The 20,000-nt window shown below is 45.3% G+C and overlaps 1 protein-coding gene across 2 annotated transcripts in view; it reads right to left on the reverse strand.

Annotated features, from left to right (window-relative positions):
* nphs1 (NPHS1 adhesion molecule, nephrin) overlaps positions 1–20,000 on the reverse strand; it is a 69,069-nt gene that overhangs the window by 32,106 nt on the left and 16,963 nt on the right. For both annotated transcript variants that reach the window (XM_046300872.1, XM_046300873.1), the window contains exons 5-10: positions 14,942–15,064; positions 14,068–14,149; positions 13,044–13,150; positions 8,940–9,064; positions 7,622–7,793; positions 3,655–3,812 (exon numbers count right to left, since the gene is read on the reverse strand). In XM_046300872.1, the coding sequence (XP_046156828.1) occupies positions 3,655–3,812; positions 7,622–7,793; positions 8,940–9,064; positions 13,044–13,150; positions 14,068–14,149; positions 14,942–15,064 (767 nt within the window). The remainder of the gene's footprint in view (positions 1–3,654; positions 3,813–7,621; positions 7,794–8,939; positions 9,065–13,043; positions 13,151–14,067; positions 14,150–14,941; positions 15,065–20,000) is intronic.

Below are 20,000 nucleotides of genomic sequence, written 5' to 3' on the forward strand. Positions count from 1 at the left end.
TAGTACTTAGTTCCATGGTTACGTATTATACGACAAAGGCAGTCGCCCCCTCCAACCACTGTCGCCATTCGCCTAGGGCTAAGCGGATGGCGAGCAGTTCACGGTTACCCACATCATAGTTGCGCTCAGATGGCGACAGGCGATGAGAAAAATAAGCGCAAGGATGAACCTTATCGTCAGACTGGAAGCGCTGGGATAGAATGGCTCCCACGCCTACCTCTGAAGCGTCAACCTCGACAATGAATTGTCTAGTGACGTCAGGAGTAACGAGGATAGGAGCGGACGTAAAACGTTCTTTTAGAAGATCAAAAGCTCCCTGGGCGGAACCGGACCACTTAAAACACGTCTTGACAGAAGTAAGAGCTGTGAGAGGGGCAGCAACTTGACCGAAATTACGAATGAAACGCCGATAGAAATTAGCGAAACCTAAAAAGCGCTGCAACTCGACACGTGACCTTGGAACGGGCCAATCACTGACAGCTTGGACCTTAGCGGAATCCAGCACTTCTCAGACTTTACGTAGAGACAATTCTCTAAAAGGCGCTGTAGAACACGTCGAACGTGCTGAACATGAATCTCGAGTGACGGAGAAAAAATCAGGATATCGTCAAGATAGACAAAAACAAAGATGTTCAGCATGTCTCTCAGAACATCATTAACTAATGCCTGAAAAACAGCTGGCGCATTGGCGAGACCAAACGGCAGAACCCGGTACTCAAAATGCCCTAACGGAGTGTTAAACGCCGTTTTCCACTCGTCCCCCTCTCTGATGCGCACGAGATGGTAAGCGTTACGAAGGTCCAACTTAGTAAAGCACCTGGCTCCCTGCAGAATCTCGAAGGCTGATGACATAAGGGGAAGCGGATAACGATTCTTAACCGTTATGTCATTCAGCCCTCGATAATCCACGCAGGGGCGCAGAGTACCGTCCTTCTTCTTAACAAAAAGAACCCCGCCCCGGCCGGAGAGGAAGAAGGCACTATGGTACCGGCGTCAAGAGACACAGACAAATAATCCTCGAGAGCCTTACGTTCGGGAGCCGACAGAGAGTATAGTCTACCCCGAGGAGGAGTGGTCCCCGGAAGGAGATCAATACTACAATCATACGACCGGTGAGGAGGAAGGGAGTTGGCTCGGGACCGACTGAAGACCGTGCGCAGATCATGATATTCCTCCGGCACTCCTGTCAAATCGCCAGGTTCCTCCTGAGAAGTAGGGACAGAAGAAACGGGAGGGATGGCAGACATTAAACACTTCACATGACAAGAAACGTTCCAGGATAGGATAGAATTACTAGACCAATTAATAGAAGGATTATGACATACTAGCCAGGGATGACCCAAAACAACAGGTGTAAACGGTGAACGAAAAATCAAAAAAGAAATAGTCTCACTGTGGTTACCAGATACTGTGAGGGTTAAAGGTAGTGTCTCAAATCTGATACTGGGAAGATGACTACCATCTAAGGCGAACATGGGCGTAGGCTTCTCTAACTCTCTGAAAGGAATGTCATGTTTCCGAACCCATGCTTCGTCCATGAAACAACCCTCAGCCCCAGAGTCTATCAAGGCACTACATGTAGCACCCGAACCGGTCCAGCGTAGATGGACCGACAAAGTAGTACAGGATCTTGATGGAGAGACTTGAGTAGTTGCGCTCACCTGTAGCCCTCCGCTTACAGATGAGCTCTGGCTTTTACTGGACATGAATTAACAAAATGTCCAGCAACTCCGCAATAGAGGCACAGGCGGTTGGTGATCCTCCGTTCCCTCTCCTTAGTCGAGATGCGAATCCCTCCCAGCTGCATGGGCTCAGACTCTGAGCCAGAGGAGGGAGATGGTTGCGATGCGGAGCAGGGAAACACCGTTGATGCGAGCTCTCTTCCACGAGCCCGGTGACGAAGATCTACCCGTCGTTCTATGCGGATGGCGAGAGCAATCAAAGAGTCCACATCTGAAGGAACCTCCCGGGAGAGAATCTCATCCTTAACCACTGCGTGGAGTCCCTCCAGAAAACGAGCGAGCAGCGCCGGCTCGTTCCACTCACTAGAGGCAGCAAGAGTGCGAAACTCAATAGAATAATCCGTTATGGACCGTTCACCTTGGCATAAGGAAGCCAGGGCCCTAGAAGCCTCCCTACCAAAAACTGAACGGTCAAAAACCCGAATCATCTCCTCTTTAAAGTTCTGGAACTTGTTAGAGCAATCAGCCCTTGCCTCCCAGATAGCTGTGCCCCATTCTCGAGCCCGGCCAGTAAGGAGTGAAATGACGTAAGCAACCCGAGCTCTCTCTCTAGAGTATGTGTTGGGTTGGAGAGAGAACACAATCTCACACTGCGTGAGAAAGGAGCGGCACTCAGTGGGCTGCCCGGAGTAGCAAGGTGGGTTATTAACCCTAGGTTCTGGAGGCTCGGCAGGCCAGGAAGTAACAGGTGGCACGAGACGTAGACTCTGGAACTGTCCAGAGAGGTCGGAAACCTGAGCGGCCAGGTTCTCCACGGCATGGCGAGCAGCAGACAATTCCTGCTCGTGTCTGCCGAGCATGGCTCCTTGGATCTCGACGGCAGTGTAACGAGCGTCTGAAGTCGCTGGGTCCATTCCTTGGTCGGTTCCTTCTGTCATGCAGGTGAAAGAGGACCCAAAAGCGACTTGGCGAAAACAGAGTCTTTAATCCAGTAAAGTAAATACAAACAAAAACACAACTTTCACTCGAAATGACGAGGACAAACTGGAGACTCGATCTTGAACAGCAGGTGAACAGCAGGTTGCCTCGGGAAGGCACTTGAACCAGACAGACTCAGACACCTGCTCACCAAGCAGCATCTGAGGAAAACACGACACGACAGGGCGATACACAAACACAGCACGGTGAATTCTAGACAAGGAACCGACAGGACAGGAACGGAACACAAAGGAAGAAATAGGGACTCTAATCAGGGGAAAGGATCGGGAACAGGTGTGGGAAGACTAAATGATTGATTAGGGGAATAGGAACAGCTGGGAGCAGGAACGGAACGATAGAGAGAAGAGAGAGCGAGAGAGTGAGAGAGGGAGGGGGAGAGAGAGGGATAGAAAGAGGGAAAGAACCTAATAAGACCAGCAGAGGGAAACGAATAGAATGGGAAGCACAGGGACAAGACAAGATAATAAATGACAAAACATGACAAAGAGAGGCAAAAATGAAGGTGTCCAAGCCAGACTCCTGGAAATGAATACAAGAGCTCTATTTGTGCCATGTGGGGTTCACACATTGAACCTGGTTATGTTTGATGCTGCTAAAAGTTCTGTTGATGCCATGGGTTACTTTGGCATCTTCCACAAACTGTACACATTGATCTCAGCCTCCACACAGCAATAGGCCATCCTGACAAAAACGTGTGGACATCACTTTGAAGATGTGGACTGAGACAAGGTGGGAGAGTAAAGTTAAGCGTGTCGAGCCACTGAGGTATCAGGCAGCAGCGGTGAGAGAGGCACTGATTGAGGTGAGGGATCAAACCAAAGACCCTGTAATAAAGATTGAGGCCCAGGCCTTGTCAGAGGAGGTGGGATCATACCGCTTCAGCGTCTTGAGCCAGGGAGCCATGCAAGCCTGAACTGTCACTGTGATTCAGTGTGAGAAGAAGTGTGTGTCGAAGTGAATGCAGGCCCCCTACCTCTTCCACATTGACCACGGTGGTGTTGAGTTCCCTGAAGCCCAACCACCAGCGGATGTGTACAGGCGGGTTACTGGAGGAGGTGTAACAGCACAGGGTCACCTCCTCTCCCTCTCTCGCCTCGAACAACCCCAGCACCATCACCTTCTCTGGCTCAACTGACACACACACACACACACACACACACACACACACACACACACACACACACACACACACACACACACACACACACACACACACACACACACACACACACACACACACACACACACACACACACACACACACACACACACACACACACACACACAGTAAATTCAGTCAATAAAGTGCTCTGTGTCAGGATCAATATTTTATAGAAAGGATGGAAAGACTGGATTTGAAAGTAAAGGAAGAAGTAAAGAAACCATTTCCAATCTATCAACATCACTTTATGAAGTCTTGTCCTCTCCTGAGGTTTACTAGTTACCAAAGCCTGTCTATATTCAGCTATACCAGGAGGGATCTTTTATTGTTATTATCATTTTTAACCCCTTCTCCACCCCCCCCTCTTCGAGGACAAATATCCTGGCTTTTTTTTACAGCTTTTATGCTACATATTCATGCATTTTACCTATACATTTTACATACACATTTTACATATACATTTTACTTATACATTTGACATACATGGTACTGTTATATATAACAACAATACATTACCAAACAGACTCTTTAATCCCAACCCTCAGCCACTCTCAGCCCATCCCACCGATCACCATAGACCTCAGCCACTCTCAGCCCATCCCACCGATCACCATAGACCTCAGCCACTCTCAGCCCATCCCACCGATCACCATAGACCTCAGCCACTCTCAGCCCATCCCACCGATCACCATAGACCTCAGCCACTCTCAGCCCATCCCACCGATCACCATAGACCTCAGCCACTCTCAGCCCATCCCACCGATCACCATAGACCTCAGCCACTCTCAGCCCATCCCACCGATCACCATAGACCTCAGCCACTCTCAGCCCATCCCACCGATCACCATAGACCTCAGCCACTCTCAGCCCATCCCACCGATCACCATAGACCTCAGCCACTCTCAGCCCATCCCACCGATCACCATAGACCTCAGCCACTCTCAGCCCATCCCACCGATCACCATAGACCACCCTTGTTTGGTTTCCATGTGCCATATATTTTTCAATTGTGCTGTGATGTTTTACAACATGTTTTAATCTTTCCAATCGTATATTATCCACAGATTGTGAGCTAAAGATGAAAACCTATTATTATAGTATTTATTGACTGGCTATGCCCAACACTGCTATTTGTATGGTTAATTGTATGTATGGTTGCTTTTTTAACCATTCCTCAACCTGTGACCAGAGACACGGTGCATAGGGGCAATACATGAATAAGTGTCTCTTCCCAACAAAATCTACAGAGCTGAGACTGTTGTATGGCCCATATATATAGCATTCTGTTGGTGGCAAGAGTTTTATATAATAACTTAAATTGAAAAACTCCAAGTGTTGAGTTATGTATAGTTTTTCGTACCAGTTCATAAACCACGTGCCATGGAATTGGTACATTGAAAATCTCCTCCCATTTATTTTGCAACCTGTATGGTGCAGCTGTCAACATGTTTGTCCTCAGATGAAACTGGTATATTTTTCTATTTATGCCAGTTCCTTTCAGCCAATTTGTATCTTTAATATATGGCAGCCAAACAAGTTCCCTACCTTCTCCCTTTTCCACTTGCCTCCTCTATTTTTTGTGGAAGTGCTGCAATCAGTTGGTTGTACATTTGTTTTGAGCAGATATTCCCATATCTTTTTGATAACTACATATTTGACATAACTCCTCCATTTCTATTCATAATAGCATTGATAAATATTACACAATTTTAAAACATTTTTTCGATAATTAATAGTTTTTTACTAATTAATATATTTGATCTTAACCATAACATTTGTCGTAATATTTGTTCTATTTGTTCTATCTAGTATAAAACTGAAATTGTAACCAGCTTTGTATGGCTTGTTTAAGAAAGGGCAATACTTTAAACAAAATTACATTTTCAATTAGTTGGAAATGAGAAGTTGTAATCTGTATGGAGGCAAAAAAATGCCATTTTTGAGCAAAGAATGAGCTTTTCTTAATAATCTACTGGAGAACCATTTTGGGTTTAAGTATAACTTATATATGAGTGAAGCTTTTAGTCAGAGGTTTAAAGCTTTAATATGTAATAATTTTTGCCCCCAAACTCATATTCATTATGTAAATAGGCACGTTTAATTTTAATGTTTAACTTTGTTAATTTTGTATTTGTCTTCTCATATGATTTCAAAAATGAATCATCTGGAGTAGGCAATGCCACGAGTAAGTAAGTAAACTGTGATAGGACCAAAGAGTTAATCAATGTATTTTTCCATAAATAGACAGCTATTTACCTCTCCATGGTATCAAAATCTTATCTACTTTTGCTAACTTTCTATTGAAATTAATTGTGGTAAGTTCATTTATATATTTTTGAGATGTGAATACCAAGTATGTCTACTTCACCATCCACCCATTTTATTGGTAAACTACAAGGTAGTGTAAACACTGTATTTTTTGACAATCCAATACTTAATATGATACACCTGTCATAATGAGGTTTTAATTCAGAGAGGCAGAAAAGTGATCAAGATCTTCAATGAGACTGTGCAGAGATCCAGATTGCAGACTTAAGAAAAAACTAGTCACCAGCGTACATTGACACTTGTGTTTTTAACCCCTGAATTTCTAACCCCATGATGTTCTTGTTGGATCTAATTTTAATAGCTAGCATTTCAATGACCATAATAAATAGATATGGAGATAACGGACAGCCTTGTTTTACCCCTATTAAAAGCTCAATACTTTCTGAGAAGTAACCACCGTTTACTATTTTACATCTGGGTTTGCTGTACATCACTTTAACCCATTGTAGAGATTCACCAAAATTAAAATATTCCAGACATTTATGTATAAATTCTAATCATACTTTATCAAACTCCTTTTCAAAGGAGGGAACTTTACTGGCACAGAGGAAGTGCAGCTGAGCAGTAATCCCTGAGGGGCTGCAGTAAGACAGGCTAATGACTGAGCAGGTAGACATGAATGCATCATATCATGTACGTTATACACGGGACACAGGCAGACATGAGGGCTACACTCATAGACAGACAATGTGTTAGGTTACACACATGCCTTAGGGCGATGCTGGCATATCCCTAATATACCAGTTCTTCTCTCTGCCCTCCAGCTCGAGACAAAACTAAAAGGAGAGAGCAATAGAAAGAGAGATACATTGATAAAGAGTCTGCAACTCATTTCCGACGTGTATGAGGCGTGAATAGGAATAGCTAGGAGGTAGCATGGCTTTTACGTGGAATAGGAGAGGAAGAAGAGAGCGGTTTAGACCATTAACTGACGCAGCAAGATAGCGAGTGATGGCGTGAAGGAAGAGTCAGTGTGATGCGAAGGAACCTTCATTCTCTGTTTGTTTTCCAGTCGTGGTAGTTGAGAAATCTCCTATGCAGTGAAGTGAAGATGTATAATTTATTACCTGGCATTTCTATCGCCACAGAAAGTGCCAGCTTTATTGCCTTTGGATTGTGCATTGAAGCGATTCAGTTAAATTAGCTCACTGTAAAAGACCAAGCTGGGATTCAAATGAGTTTCTGTGTGAAATATGGGCCCGGGTCATAAATTGCCATTAGTTTCATTAATGATATTGATATTAGAGTTTGTGTTAATGCAGAATTAGTTTCAGTATTGGAGCTAGGACTAATGTTAATGTCATTGTGATTGGGATGAATGCTATTGAAAATAACTTTCATGATTTGGGTTAGCAAACATTTGAATAAACACAAACATTCCATCGCTTGTGTGTCTGTGTGTGTGTTCTAGCATTCAAGTGCATGCATCTCTTAGCAGTCGGGGACTCACAGAGGACAGTGATCTTGCGGCTGTCGGACAGAGGGACAGGGGTCACCTGGTTGACGCTCTCACAGCACAGCTCGGCCTGGTTGTCCTGTGGTTTAACCTGCAGGGTCAAGTGGCTGATGGCCCGTCGCAACTCTGTGTCCACCTCCCAGCTGGTGGAAATCACCTCCCCATTCTGATCCACAGGACAGAACTATGAGTTAGTAACAAGCAGAGGACAGGACAGGGCTAGGAGTTAGTAACAAGCAGAGGACAGGACAGGGCTAGGAGTTAGTAACAAGCAGAGGACAGGACAGGGCTAGGAGTTAGTAACAAGCAGAGGACAGGACAGGGCTAGGAGTTAGTAACAAGCAGAGGACAGGACAGGGCTGGGAGTTAGTAACAAGCAGAGGACAGGACAGGGCTAGGAGTTAGTAACAAGCAGAGGACAGGACAGGGCTAGGAGTTAGTAACAAGCAGAGGACAGGACAGGGCTAGGAGTTAGTAACAAGCAGAGGACAGGACAGGGCTGGGAGTTAGTAACAAGCAGAGGACAGGACAGGGCTAGGAGTTAGTAACAAGCAGAGGACAGGACAGGGCTAGGAGTTAGTAACAAGCAGAGGACAGGACAGGGCTGGGAGTTAGTAACAAGCAGAGGACAGGACAGGACAGGGCTAGGAGTTAGTAACAAGCAGAGGACAGGACAGGGCTAGGAGTTAGTAACAAGCAGAGGACAGGACAGGGCTGGGAGTTAGTAACAAGCAGAGGACAGGACAGGGCTAGGAGTTAGTAACAAGCAGAGGACAGGACAGGGCTAGGAGTTAGTAACAAGCAGAGGACAGGACAGGGCTAGGAGTTAGTAACAAGCAGAGGACAGGACAGGGCTAGGAGTTAGTAACTAGCAGAGGACAGGACAGGGCTAGGAGTTAGTAACTAGCAGAGGACAGGACAGGGCTAGGAGTTAGTAACAAGCAGAGGACAGGACAGGGCTAGGAGTTAATAACTAGCAGAGGACAGGACAGGGCTAGGAGTTAGTAACAAGCAGAGGACAGGACAGGGCTAGGAGTTAGTAACAAGCAGAGGACAGGACAGGGCTAGGAGTTAGTAACAAGCAGAGGACAGGACAGGGCTGGGAGTTAGTAACAAGCAGAGGACAGGACAGGGCTAGGAGTTAGTAACAAGCAGAGGACAGGACAGGGCTATGGGTTATTCACTAACATAATAGGTGACTGACTGGTTGCAGCAGGAAGGGATTGAGTTCTGAAAGAAAGAGTACAGAAGTAGAATATGGAGAATACACCAAAAACGACTGATTATAAGCTTTAGCCGAGTGTCTCTGTACCTTGGTCCAGTGTAGGGTGGCCAATGGGTTCCCTCCCTGGGACACACAAAACAGCTTCAATGTGGTCCCCCTCTTCACCAGGCCTTCTCTGTCCAGGCCCTGGATTACTGGATTCTGGGGTGGGACTGATGTTGAGAGGGAAAGAGAGAGATGAAACAACATCTTGGGAAAGAACGACAGAAAGTGAGGAGAGAGGAAGAGAGGGAGCAATAGAAAGAGTGAGGGAGAGAGAGGGGGAGAGATGAATCACCAGAAACAGAGAAGATGACAGAAAGAGAGAATAGAGAGGGTGAGAAATATGCACTGGGATGAGCGGACACTTGGCTTTATGAGCAAGGGAGCATCCTCTCTATTTGTTGAGACAGGGCCAATAAATTGGCAACATTTACCCTGACTGCAGAGTAAGGGCTCTAGCTCTGATGAAAGCATTAAGTATTAAGGGAGCAGCCAGCTAGATCGACTCCATAAAGCAAAATAACAGATGTTTAAACAGTAATAAAGCAACGTTTGGAAATATGAATAAATTACATCCTTCCTGAATAAAATATACAGCGTAAAATAAATTAGGGGAGGGCCAGCCTTTGTTATTGCTGCAATGAGTTTGGGAGCGCAGGCAGCGCAGGCGGCTGTATGTGGACCCTGGGCCGGCATGACAAATTGCTACCTCACTAACAATCTGGCTGGCGGAAAATGGACACGGTGCTCCAGGCTTTGATGGGCTGGCTTGCTGAGTAAGGACTACTGTTGCGGTGGTCGACGGGTTCTGCAACATTAGCACTTACTGTGGAGGGATGTTGTTTAATACAGAGTGGAGAGAGAGAGAGAGAGAGAGAGAGAGAGAGAGAGAGAGAGAGAGAGAGAGAGAGAGAGAGAGAGAGAGAGAGAGAGAGAGAGAGAGAGAGACAGAGAGACAGAGAGACAGTCAGAGAGAGACAGACAATGAAATAGAAAGAAAGAAAGAAAGAAAGAAAGGAAGAAAGAAAGAAAGAAAGAAAGAGGGAGGGAGAGAGGAAGGGAGAAAGAAAGAAAGAGGGAGTGAGAGAGAGGAGGTGTAGAAGCATTTCCAGTTCTGGGCAGTGGTTGAAGTGTAGGAGATAGGACAGCGTCTAATGCAGAGGGAGATAGATAGAGACAGTATTTCATATGGACGGCTGTGGATAATATGGCAGGGGTGGAAGGAAAGGAAAGAATAGAATGGGAATGTTCACCATTGAGTGTCTTCAGTAACAGTAGCATTTAATCAGCAGCTGATTTAGACCTGGGACAGAACCAGGTGGGTGGACTCCAGAACAATCAATTACTGAAATTGATCTACAAAATATTGAGGAACAACTCAAACTAGAAAACAATAGGCTGGGTTTCCATATTGTTTCACAGATATACTGTTTGTCCAAACAAGACAAAGTGTTATGCAGGTGAATGAGGACCCAAAAGCGACTTAACGGAAACAGAGTCTTTATTCCAGTCTTAAACAAAAGCGATAATCCTGGATATTCTCTAGGCAAATGCAAAAACAGGAAAACTGAAATCCACTCGTCAGTAGAGAGGAATGACTGGAGACGCGACCACAGACTGCAGGTCGCTTCGGGAAGGCACCGGCCGTAGCTGACATTGACACCTGCTCACACGCAGCATCTGAAGAAGGTAAAACACGACAGGGCGGAACAAGGACACAGAACAGCGAACATCATACAAGGATCCGAAAAGGACAGAAGCGGAAAACAGAGGGAGAAATAGGGACTCTAATCAGAGGGCAAAATAGGGGACAGGTGTGAAAAGAGTAAATGAGGTAGTTAGGAGAATGAGGAACAGCTGGGAGCAGGAACGGAACGATAGAGAGAGAGAGCGAGAGAGGGAGAGAGAGAGGGGGAGAGAGAGGGATAGAAAGAGGGAAAGAACCTAATAAGACCAGCAGAGGGAAACGAATAGAAGGGAAGCACAGAGACAAGACATGATAATCAATGACAAAACATGACACAAAGGGTAAACAAGGAAACGATCCTTTGAGATGTTCAATCACCCACACCTATTATGTTGTGTACTGTATGTTCTACACTGTAGGAGATGTTATGGTCTCACAGTCCTGACAATTATATTTAGCATCAGTAGAGTTTAGAATTTGGGCTTGAGTTTCATTCCCAGGCTCCTCTGATCAGTATTATCAGAGTGTAACAGTTGGGCTTGAGTTGGAGTTTGGATTGCACTGATACCAGAGGAATTGACAGAGTTGAGTGGGTTGAATGTGACAGCAGTAGAGACGTTGATGATTTCATGTCGACCTCTAACACTCTTAGAGCCGACTCTTTTCTCTGTATACATCAATGATGTCGCTCTCACTGCTGGTGATCCTCTGAACCACCCCTAAGCAGACGACACCATTCTGTATTCTTCTGGCCCTTCTTTGGACACTGTGTTAACTAACCTCCAGACGAGCTTCAATGCCATACACCTCTCCTTCCATGGCCTCCAACTGCTCTTAAATGCAAGTAAAACTAAATGCATGCTCTTAAAATGATCGCTGCCTGCACCTGCCCGCCTGTCCAGCATCACTACTCTGGACTGTTCTGACTTAGAATATGTGGACAATTACAAATACCTAGGTGTCTGGTTAGACTGTAAACGCTCCTTTCAGACTCACATTAAGCATTTCCAAAATTCAATGTCTCCAAAATTAAATCTAGAATTGGCTTCCTATTTTGCAACAAAGCATCCTTCACTCATGCTGCCAAACATACCTTTGTAAAACTGACTATCTTACCGATCCTTGACTTCGGCAATGTCATTTATGAAATAGCCTCTAACGCTCTTCTTAGCAAATTGGATGCAGTCTACCACAGTGCCATCCGTTTCATCAACAAAGCCCCATATATTACCCACCACTGCAGTCTGTATCCTCTCGTTGGCTGGCCCTTGCTTCACATTCATCGACAAACCCACTTGCTCCAGATCATCTATAAGTCTTTGCTAGGTAAAGCACCGCCTTATCTCAGCTCACTGGTCACCATAGCAGCACCCACCCGTAACACGCTCTCTAGCAGGTATATTTCACTGGTCACCCCCAAAGCCTATTCCTGCTTTGGCTGCCTTTCCTTCCAGTTCTCTCCTGCCAATGACTTGAACGAACTGCAAAAATCACTGAAGCTGGAGACTCATATCTCCCCCACTAACTTTAAGCATCAGCTGTCAGAGCAGCTCACAGATCACTGTACCTGTACATACAGTAACCCATCTGTAAATAGCCCATCCAACTACCTCATCCCCATATTGTTATTTATTTATTTCTGCTCATTTGCACCCCAGTATCTCAACTTGAACATTCATCCTCTGCACATCTATCACTCCAGTGTTTAATTGCTAAATTGTAATTACTTCGCCACTACGGCCAATTTTTTGCCTTACCTCCCTAATCTTACCTCATCTGCACACAATGTATATTGCTTTTTTTCAATTATGTTATTGATTATACATTTGTTTATTCCATGTGTAACTCTGTGTTGTTGTTTGTGTCAGACTGCTTTACTTTATCTTGGCCAGGTAAACGAGAACCTGTTCTCAACTAGCCTACCTGATTAAATAAAGGTGTTCTCAACTAGCCTACCTGACTAAATAAAGGTGTTCTCAACTAGCCTACCTGATTAAATAAAGGTGTTCTCAACTAGCCTACCTGATTAAATAAAGGTGTTCTCAACTAGCCTACCTGATTAAATAAAGGTGTTCTCAACTAGCCTACCTGATTAAATAAAGGTGTTCTCAACTAGCCTACCTGATTAAATAAAGGTGTTCTCAACTAGCCTACCTGATTAAATAAAGGTGTTCTCAACTAGCCTACCTGATTAAATAAAGGTGTTCTCAACTAGCCTACCTGATTAAATAAAGGTGAAAAAAGAATAATAATAAAACACTCCAGGCTGAGCATTGGGATTGAGTCCCCAGTTGGTGTGAGTTTGCCCATGGTTGAAAGTCTCCCCTCGGAGTAGTTGCTCAGTGTGAGGATGTTTGCCCCAATGCCAGCCCGGTGTCGGGGTCCACACGTGGCTGGAGAAGGGAATAAGGAAAGGTAAAGGTGTCGGTGAGTCCATGAGGTAAGGAACAACACACACTCACAGTGTATATTCATCACCAGGCTGGTCTCCAGGGCCCTAGGGAGAGCCGGGTTCTTCGCACGACACACCAGCTCCCTCCCGTTGTCCGAACTGCTTAAGAACATGAACCTGCAGGGGTGGGGAGTGTGTGTGTGTGTGTGTGTGTGTGTGTGTGTGTGTGTGTGTGTGTGTGTGTGTGTGTGTGTGTGTGTGTGTGTGTGTGTGTGTGTGTGTGTGTGTGTGTGTGTGTGTGTGTGTGTGTGTGTGTGTGTGTGCAATGGAGGGGTGTGTGTGTGCGATGGAGGGGTGTGTGTGTGCGATGGAGGGGTGGGTGAGGAGCGTGGGGGAAAGGGGGTCATGGGGAAGGAAGGATTGGATGGAAGAGAAGAATAGATGATGGATAACATTAAAGATCATGGCTTAACATCGGACACATCACCCCTTAACACTCTAATTGAGCCCTTGAGACCCCATAAGAACAGACAAATTCATACAGTCTCGGGTCTGGATATCAAGAGCATTATAACCCCGCTAAACATCACAACAATGTGGGCATTATACCTCCAGACATATGACAAACCCAAAGTCCACCATGCTATCTAGATTCATCTCCAGATTTAAAAGCTCCTATACAAAATATGGTTGCTATTTATAACCACTATCTACATATAAAGGATTTAGTTGGCGACCAGGCTATTCTGCGTTAGAGCTGAATTATCTCCTTACCTTCTACATCGTGTTTTTACAGATGACAAGGGGTTATTATCTTTGGAGCTGGATTAGACTCATCTGCAGCACTGGTGAATGTATGTATGTACCACTAGTTGAATCAGATAGGATTGCATCTGTCTAGCAACTGAAAGGTAATTCTGTGTCTATGACAAAAGCTCATTTGATTTGACACAAGGCACCGAGTGACAGTTTACAGTCGGCACCAATTCATTACACTGTACTGTAGTTCTGTGGGAATGCAGAAGTTCTTCAATTAGGGATAACACACACACACACACACACACACACACGAGACAGAGAGCAGGAACACATACTCTTTTGTAGCGTGTGTGTTCTGGAGCTTGTCCTCAGAGCCAGACATAGGGAAAGACTCTACACCTGTCAGCTCAACTCCATCTGAGAGAGAAAGAGGAGGGGGAGGAGGAAAGAGTGTGTGTTAGAGACAACAAGGCCAGGGTGTTTGTTTCTTCCCCACCATTTTTACAAAGATACTTTGTGAAGAGTTGGGGGTTTCAGACGTTTTGGAAGATGGGCAGGGACTTATCTGTCCTGACGTTAGGGGGAAGCTTGTTCCACCATTGGGGTGCCAGGACAGAGAAGAGCTTTGCCTGGGATGAGTAGAAGCAGGCACCTTGTAGGGGTGGGAGGAACAAAAGACCAGAGGTGGCAGAGTGCCAGGGTTGGGGTGTAGGGTGTTTGACGAGAGCTGATAATCAGAATAGGGGATGTGCTCTACAAAAATGAACGAATGGCAGGGAACAAGCACGATTGCACATTAGATTGCCTAGTTAAATAAAGGTACAACATTTATTTAAAAAATATGACGCCTTCTCAGTATGGATGATAAGTATTACGATATTTGTTGCTTACTGCATGTGTTTTACTAACCAGTAATTTCTAACTAGTATGTAGTACTATTAGTACACAGTATGTTGTTTTAGTAAGTAGTAGGCAAGACAGATTTCACACACGGCCATAGTTTTCAAATGTCATTGTAAAAACAGGACATTGAGATATAGTGTACTACAATTATAGTGTAGGTTGAAACATGTCTTTGCAAACATGTTTTTCCCTCAACTCAGTACTGATTCACATTTAACGTCTCTGCTATTCCTAATGGAAAAACATGTATGTACTAGCATTATTAAGTTTGTGTGCAGTGGGTTGATAGCGTACTTGGTGACCTACCTTTAAACAGAGTGATCACTGCCTCTGGTTTGGCGTCTGGAGCGATGCATGTGACCGTGTAGCTTTTCCCTGCTACCCATGGCTCTGTGGTCTCCAGCTCAAAGTAAGGTTTAGAGGGAGGAACTGAGGGGAGAACAGAGGACGGGTGTGTATAACAGTGGTTCTGGGTCGTCGTAAGAGATATACAGTACAGACTAGGTCTTGACCAATGCATTAAAAACATTTGAGACCCTTAGATGTTGATGAAAGACAGTTGTACCAAGCCAATAAGGCAGGTTCTGTTATATTCCTGGAGAATCAGTGGGTCCATATCATTAGTGTGGTGTACAGTAGATAAGACTGGGATCTGCATACAGAGATGGGTTGGTGATGAAAGGAGACAGATGATAATCTGTGTTAGCGCCAAACAGTTCTCCTCTCAGATCACCCCCCAGCTGAATATGTGCTTACACAGCAGATCAAAGCACTTCCCACTCCTAGTTCTCTCTTCCCCACTCTCTTTCATTTCTTTCGGACCATGCAGGAATTCAGAGAAAGAAAACTTTGTTGAAGAGAGTGGAAGTTATTTGGACGGGAATTCAGAGGGAAAATGTCACCAGATGTGCTCATCAACTAACAGGCTTCAGCACAACTGTCATTTACTCTGGACACATGACCATGTACTCCACAACAAACTGTCACAGAAGAGGGTAAAGGAGTAGGGACATGGAAAGAGGAGAGGAAAGAGATCTTTAAACTGTTATTTTACCAAGCAAATGCAAGCTTTCTGTGAATGGGTGAGAGCCAGCATAACACACAAGAAAAAAAGGTCACTGCTACTTTTCAACAGATACTTTTCAAGCAGCTATTGTTTGTTTATCATGCGAGTCATCCAGGGGAAGAGCTATATGTTTCATCAAGGGGTCATTCTGTCATCCGCTGCTGAATGCTGACATAAATCCAATGGTTATGGCTAGATAAACAGTCAGCCAGATAGTTTCTCTCCTCTCCTTCAAATCTGGGTAATTCACCTAGTGCCACTGGGAGGAGCTGTTGCTGTGTGTAGTAAAGTAGTCCTATTGGCTCCAGCCCTGCTATTGAGACAGATGAGATCTGGCTGCAGCTTCAAACTGATTTCATGGAAGCAATTGGATCTGTGTGGACTGTGATGGGTTATCCTGAGCACTGCAGAGGTGAGCACTGAAATAATGAGATGCATTTGTTTGTGTGTTTTTTCCCCCTCCCTCACCAGTCTCCACTCCCCGGGATGATGGGCCGATGACTGGGCCATGTGTCTATTGACAGGCTCCTGCACGCTCAATCTACTCAAGCCCACATGATTCACACGGCTGCATCACTTGTTGTGCTCCAGGAGAGTCTCGCCATCTAACATATCTCCTAAAATAAGAATGATGATGTTCGCAAACGAGCTGGGCAGGTATGTCATTTCTTCTCTCTTGCTTCCTCTCTCTCTCACTCTCATGCTCGCTTCCTCTTCCTATCTCACACTTACTCCATCATCCCCTATTCCCCTTCCCCAGCCCAAGCCAACAACCCTTCATCCCTCTCTCTCTCTTTCACCGCTGTTAAATCTGCAGAGGGAGGTGCAGTATAGTGGAGGGAGGTACTGTAGCTTGTGATGGGAATGAGAGCCCCGTATCCACCACAGCCACTCAGGTGGACCATGTGACCCCCACCTGAGTTCCCCCCTACTACCTCCCAAACCCCCCCCCCCACACACACACACACATACATACATACACCCCCCCACACACACACACACATACATACATACACCCCCCCCCCACACACACACACACACACACACATACATACATACCCACACACACCCCACACACACACACACACACACACATACATACATACATACATACACACCCCCCCCCACACACACACACACACATACATACATACACCCCCCCGCACACACACACACACATACATACATACACCCCCCCCCCCACACACACACACACACATACATACATACACCCCCCCCACACACACACACATACATACATACACCCCCCCACACACACACACACATACATACATACACCCCCCCACACACACACACACACACACATACATACATACATACAACCCCCCCCAAACACACACACACACACACACATACATACATACACCCCCCCCACACACACACACACACACATACATACATACACCCCCCCACACACACACACACACATACATACATACACCCCCCCCCACACACACACACACATACATACATACACCCCCCCCACACACACACACCCACACACACACACACACACACATACATACATACATACAACCCCCCCCACAAACACACACACACACACATACATACATACACCCCCCCCCACACACACACACACACATACACAAATGCATTTTCACATGTGCACAAACATGCACAGTCATGCATAAACACACAAACTCATGTGCACACACACACCCACTCTCAACATAGACAAACATGCAGACATGCTGCTGCCATGAAGGCGAGAGACAACGAGACGCAAAATTCCATTCATTAGACAAATACAGACGGATGGATGGATGGAAAGGCGGATAAGAAGCAGATTAGCCAGACACACAGCGATAAGCACACACACACACACACACACACACACACACACACACACACACACACACACACACACACACACACACACACACACACACACACACACACACACACACACACACACACACACACACACACACACACACACACACACACACACACACACACACACACACACACACAGAGAGAGACAGACAGACAGATCAACAAGTCTGAAAACACATTTGCACACACAGACCCTGACTGAATCACCCTGATCTATCTTGATTCAGGTAGCTGTGTGCCTCTGACACAGCAGGTGGTCACCATACAGTAACTTCATAGAGAACACAAAGCTCCTCTGATCTGTTTGAATAAAACATCTGATCAACGGGAAACAGATAAACAAGAAGGCAGTTTAAAGGGCCTGTGTTTTTTGCTCAGAAATGATTGACATCTGTGAATTACAATTGTGTTTTTTTGCAAAACTCTATATAACCATTGTTTTGCTGGAATGGAATGTTTGTAACCTGTATATTTGACTCAGATATCTGGTTGTCTCACCTAGCTATCTTAAGATAGACGCACTTACTGTAAGTTGCTCTGGATAAGAGCATCTGCTAAATTAGTAATACAGTACATTTAAATGTACTTATTTGTTACATTTGGCTGTGTAGAACCAAGCAGTACTACTTATTTATATGAGAGTGAGGCAGATTTACAGCATTTTGCCTCCAAAAACATGATTGTTTGTCACTCTGAAAAGAAACCATCAAATTATATTTTAAACAAATACCTGTCAGTCATTGAACAACCCCATGCCATGATTAGATAAACACACCAATCTATTTCCTAATTTCTTTAAACATTAAAAGCTCATTTAGCAACATTTTTGAAAATGGATATGTAGCTTTTTGGAATGAAACTCTTCATGTGCAGACTCACTAGATCAAACCAGACATGCATTCATGCACGCCGCACAGACACACGCACACACTAAGGACTCAGGTGTGTGAGCTTTGAGGCTGAAAGCCATTGAAGCAGTCCTCCCCCTTCATCCTCCTCCCTCGTTCCTCATCCCTCTCCTCCTCTCCTCCCTTCTCCCCTGTGCTGAACAGTAAGCGAAGCAGGTGTCCAAGACAGAAATAGGCCTCAGTCAGTCCTTCTCCCCCTCATCTTTCACATTACATAAGAAACAACATCTTACTCAACAACCCCCACCTCCATCCCCTGTCACAAAGGCACAGCATCTTCCCTGTGAGTGAGAACTGGATACTAGAGACAGACGAAACAACAACATAACACTCACTAGCTTTTTGACCTGGCCTTGAATGCCACATCTTTGATGTTATTGAGCAATACATCGTAAAATCCTTCTCATATCCGCAGCACACCACATACCTAGCTAAGGCTCATTTTTTGGTCCGCAGCCTTGGGCAGCTAGTACCTGTTTGCTCACTGTGCTGAAAAAGAGGGCCAATTTCACAGGCAAATAGAACAAAGGTATACCCATTGAACAAAATCACCCTGCCTTCCATTCTGCTTGTGTAAATGCCCCCGTTTATGAGTTGCTGCATTATTCATAAAGAAGTGCCATAACATGAAGGCTCATTGTGCAGTATACTCGCACCTCTAACTGTTGTCTCTAACCCCCAACCAACACTGATAACAAGCTTAAACACCCCCCTTTCCCCCAATCCCCGTCTTCTCCCACAGAAATACCTAACTGCAGCTTAACTGCATGAGGAACGTATTCTTAAAAACGGGACACATCAAACAAAAACATTTAGAATATTATTTGCAGGATCCGGATATACAGGCAGGCCTGTGCTTAGAGAGAGAGCGAGAGCGAGAGCGAGAGAGAGAGCGAGAGAGAGAGAGAGAGAGAGAGAGAGAGAGAGAGAGAGAGAGAGAGAGAGAGCGAGAGCGAGATGAAGGGAGACAGAGAGAGAGAGAGAGAGAGAGAGAGAGAGAGAGAGAGAGAGAGAGAGAGAGAGAGAGAGAGAGAGAGAGAGAGAGAGAGAGAGAGAGAGAGAGGAGAAAATGGAAAGAGGGACTTGTTAATTAATAGGATTATATGGTAACGCTAATGGTTTCAAACAAAAGACAGTGGATGTGCCAGGTGTTCTGGTATTCTGACGGGCGGGGGCCGGGGGTATAAGTTTCGGCGGGAGGACGCGGGGGTGGTGAAGAGGTTGTTTTTGTCATGGATTACTTGCTGCCGCTTGATCTGCCTATTGCCGTAATCCCCTATCTGAACTCCGCAGGAAGGGAAAAACACACAGGAATTCTCGCCCCTGATAGAAATGTCTCGAAAATGTCTCTTTGTTGGCCCGCTGAGAGGACTTATTGACGTTTATGTGCCTCCCTCTCGACTGTTCGATGCATGTGGTGATCCGTCCTGAATTAACTGGTGATGATGATACCCACAATCCACCACTCCGACCTGGGGGAATCCAACTAGAGAGCAAGGCTCGCTTTTCTTTT

This window comes from Oncorhynchus gorbuscha, linkage group LG15 (assembly GCF_021184085.1).
Source record: "Oncorhynchus gorbuscha isolate QuinsamMale2020 ecotype Even-year linkage group LG15, OgorEven_v1.0, whole genome shotgun sequence".
Classification (NCBI taxonomy): domain Eukaryota; kingdom Metazoa; phylum Chordata; class Actinopteri; order Salmoniformes; family Salmonidae; genus Oncorhynchus; species Oncorhynchus gorbuscha.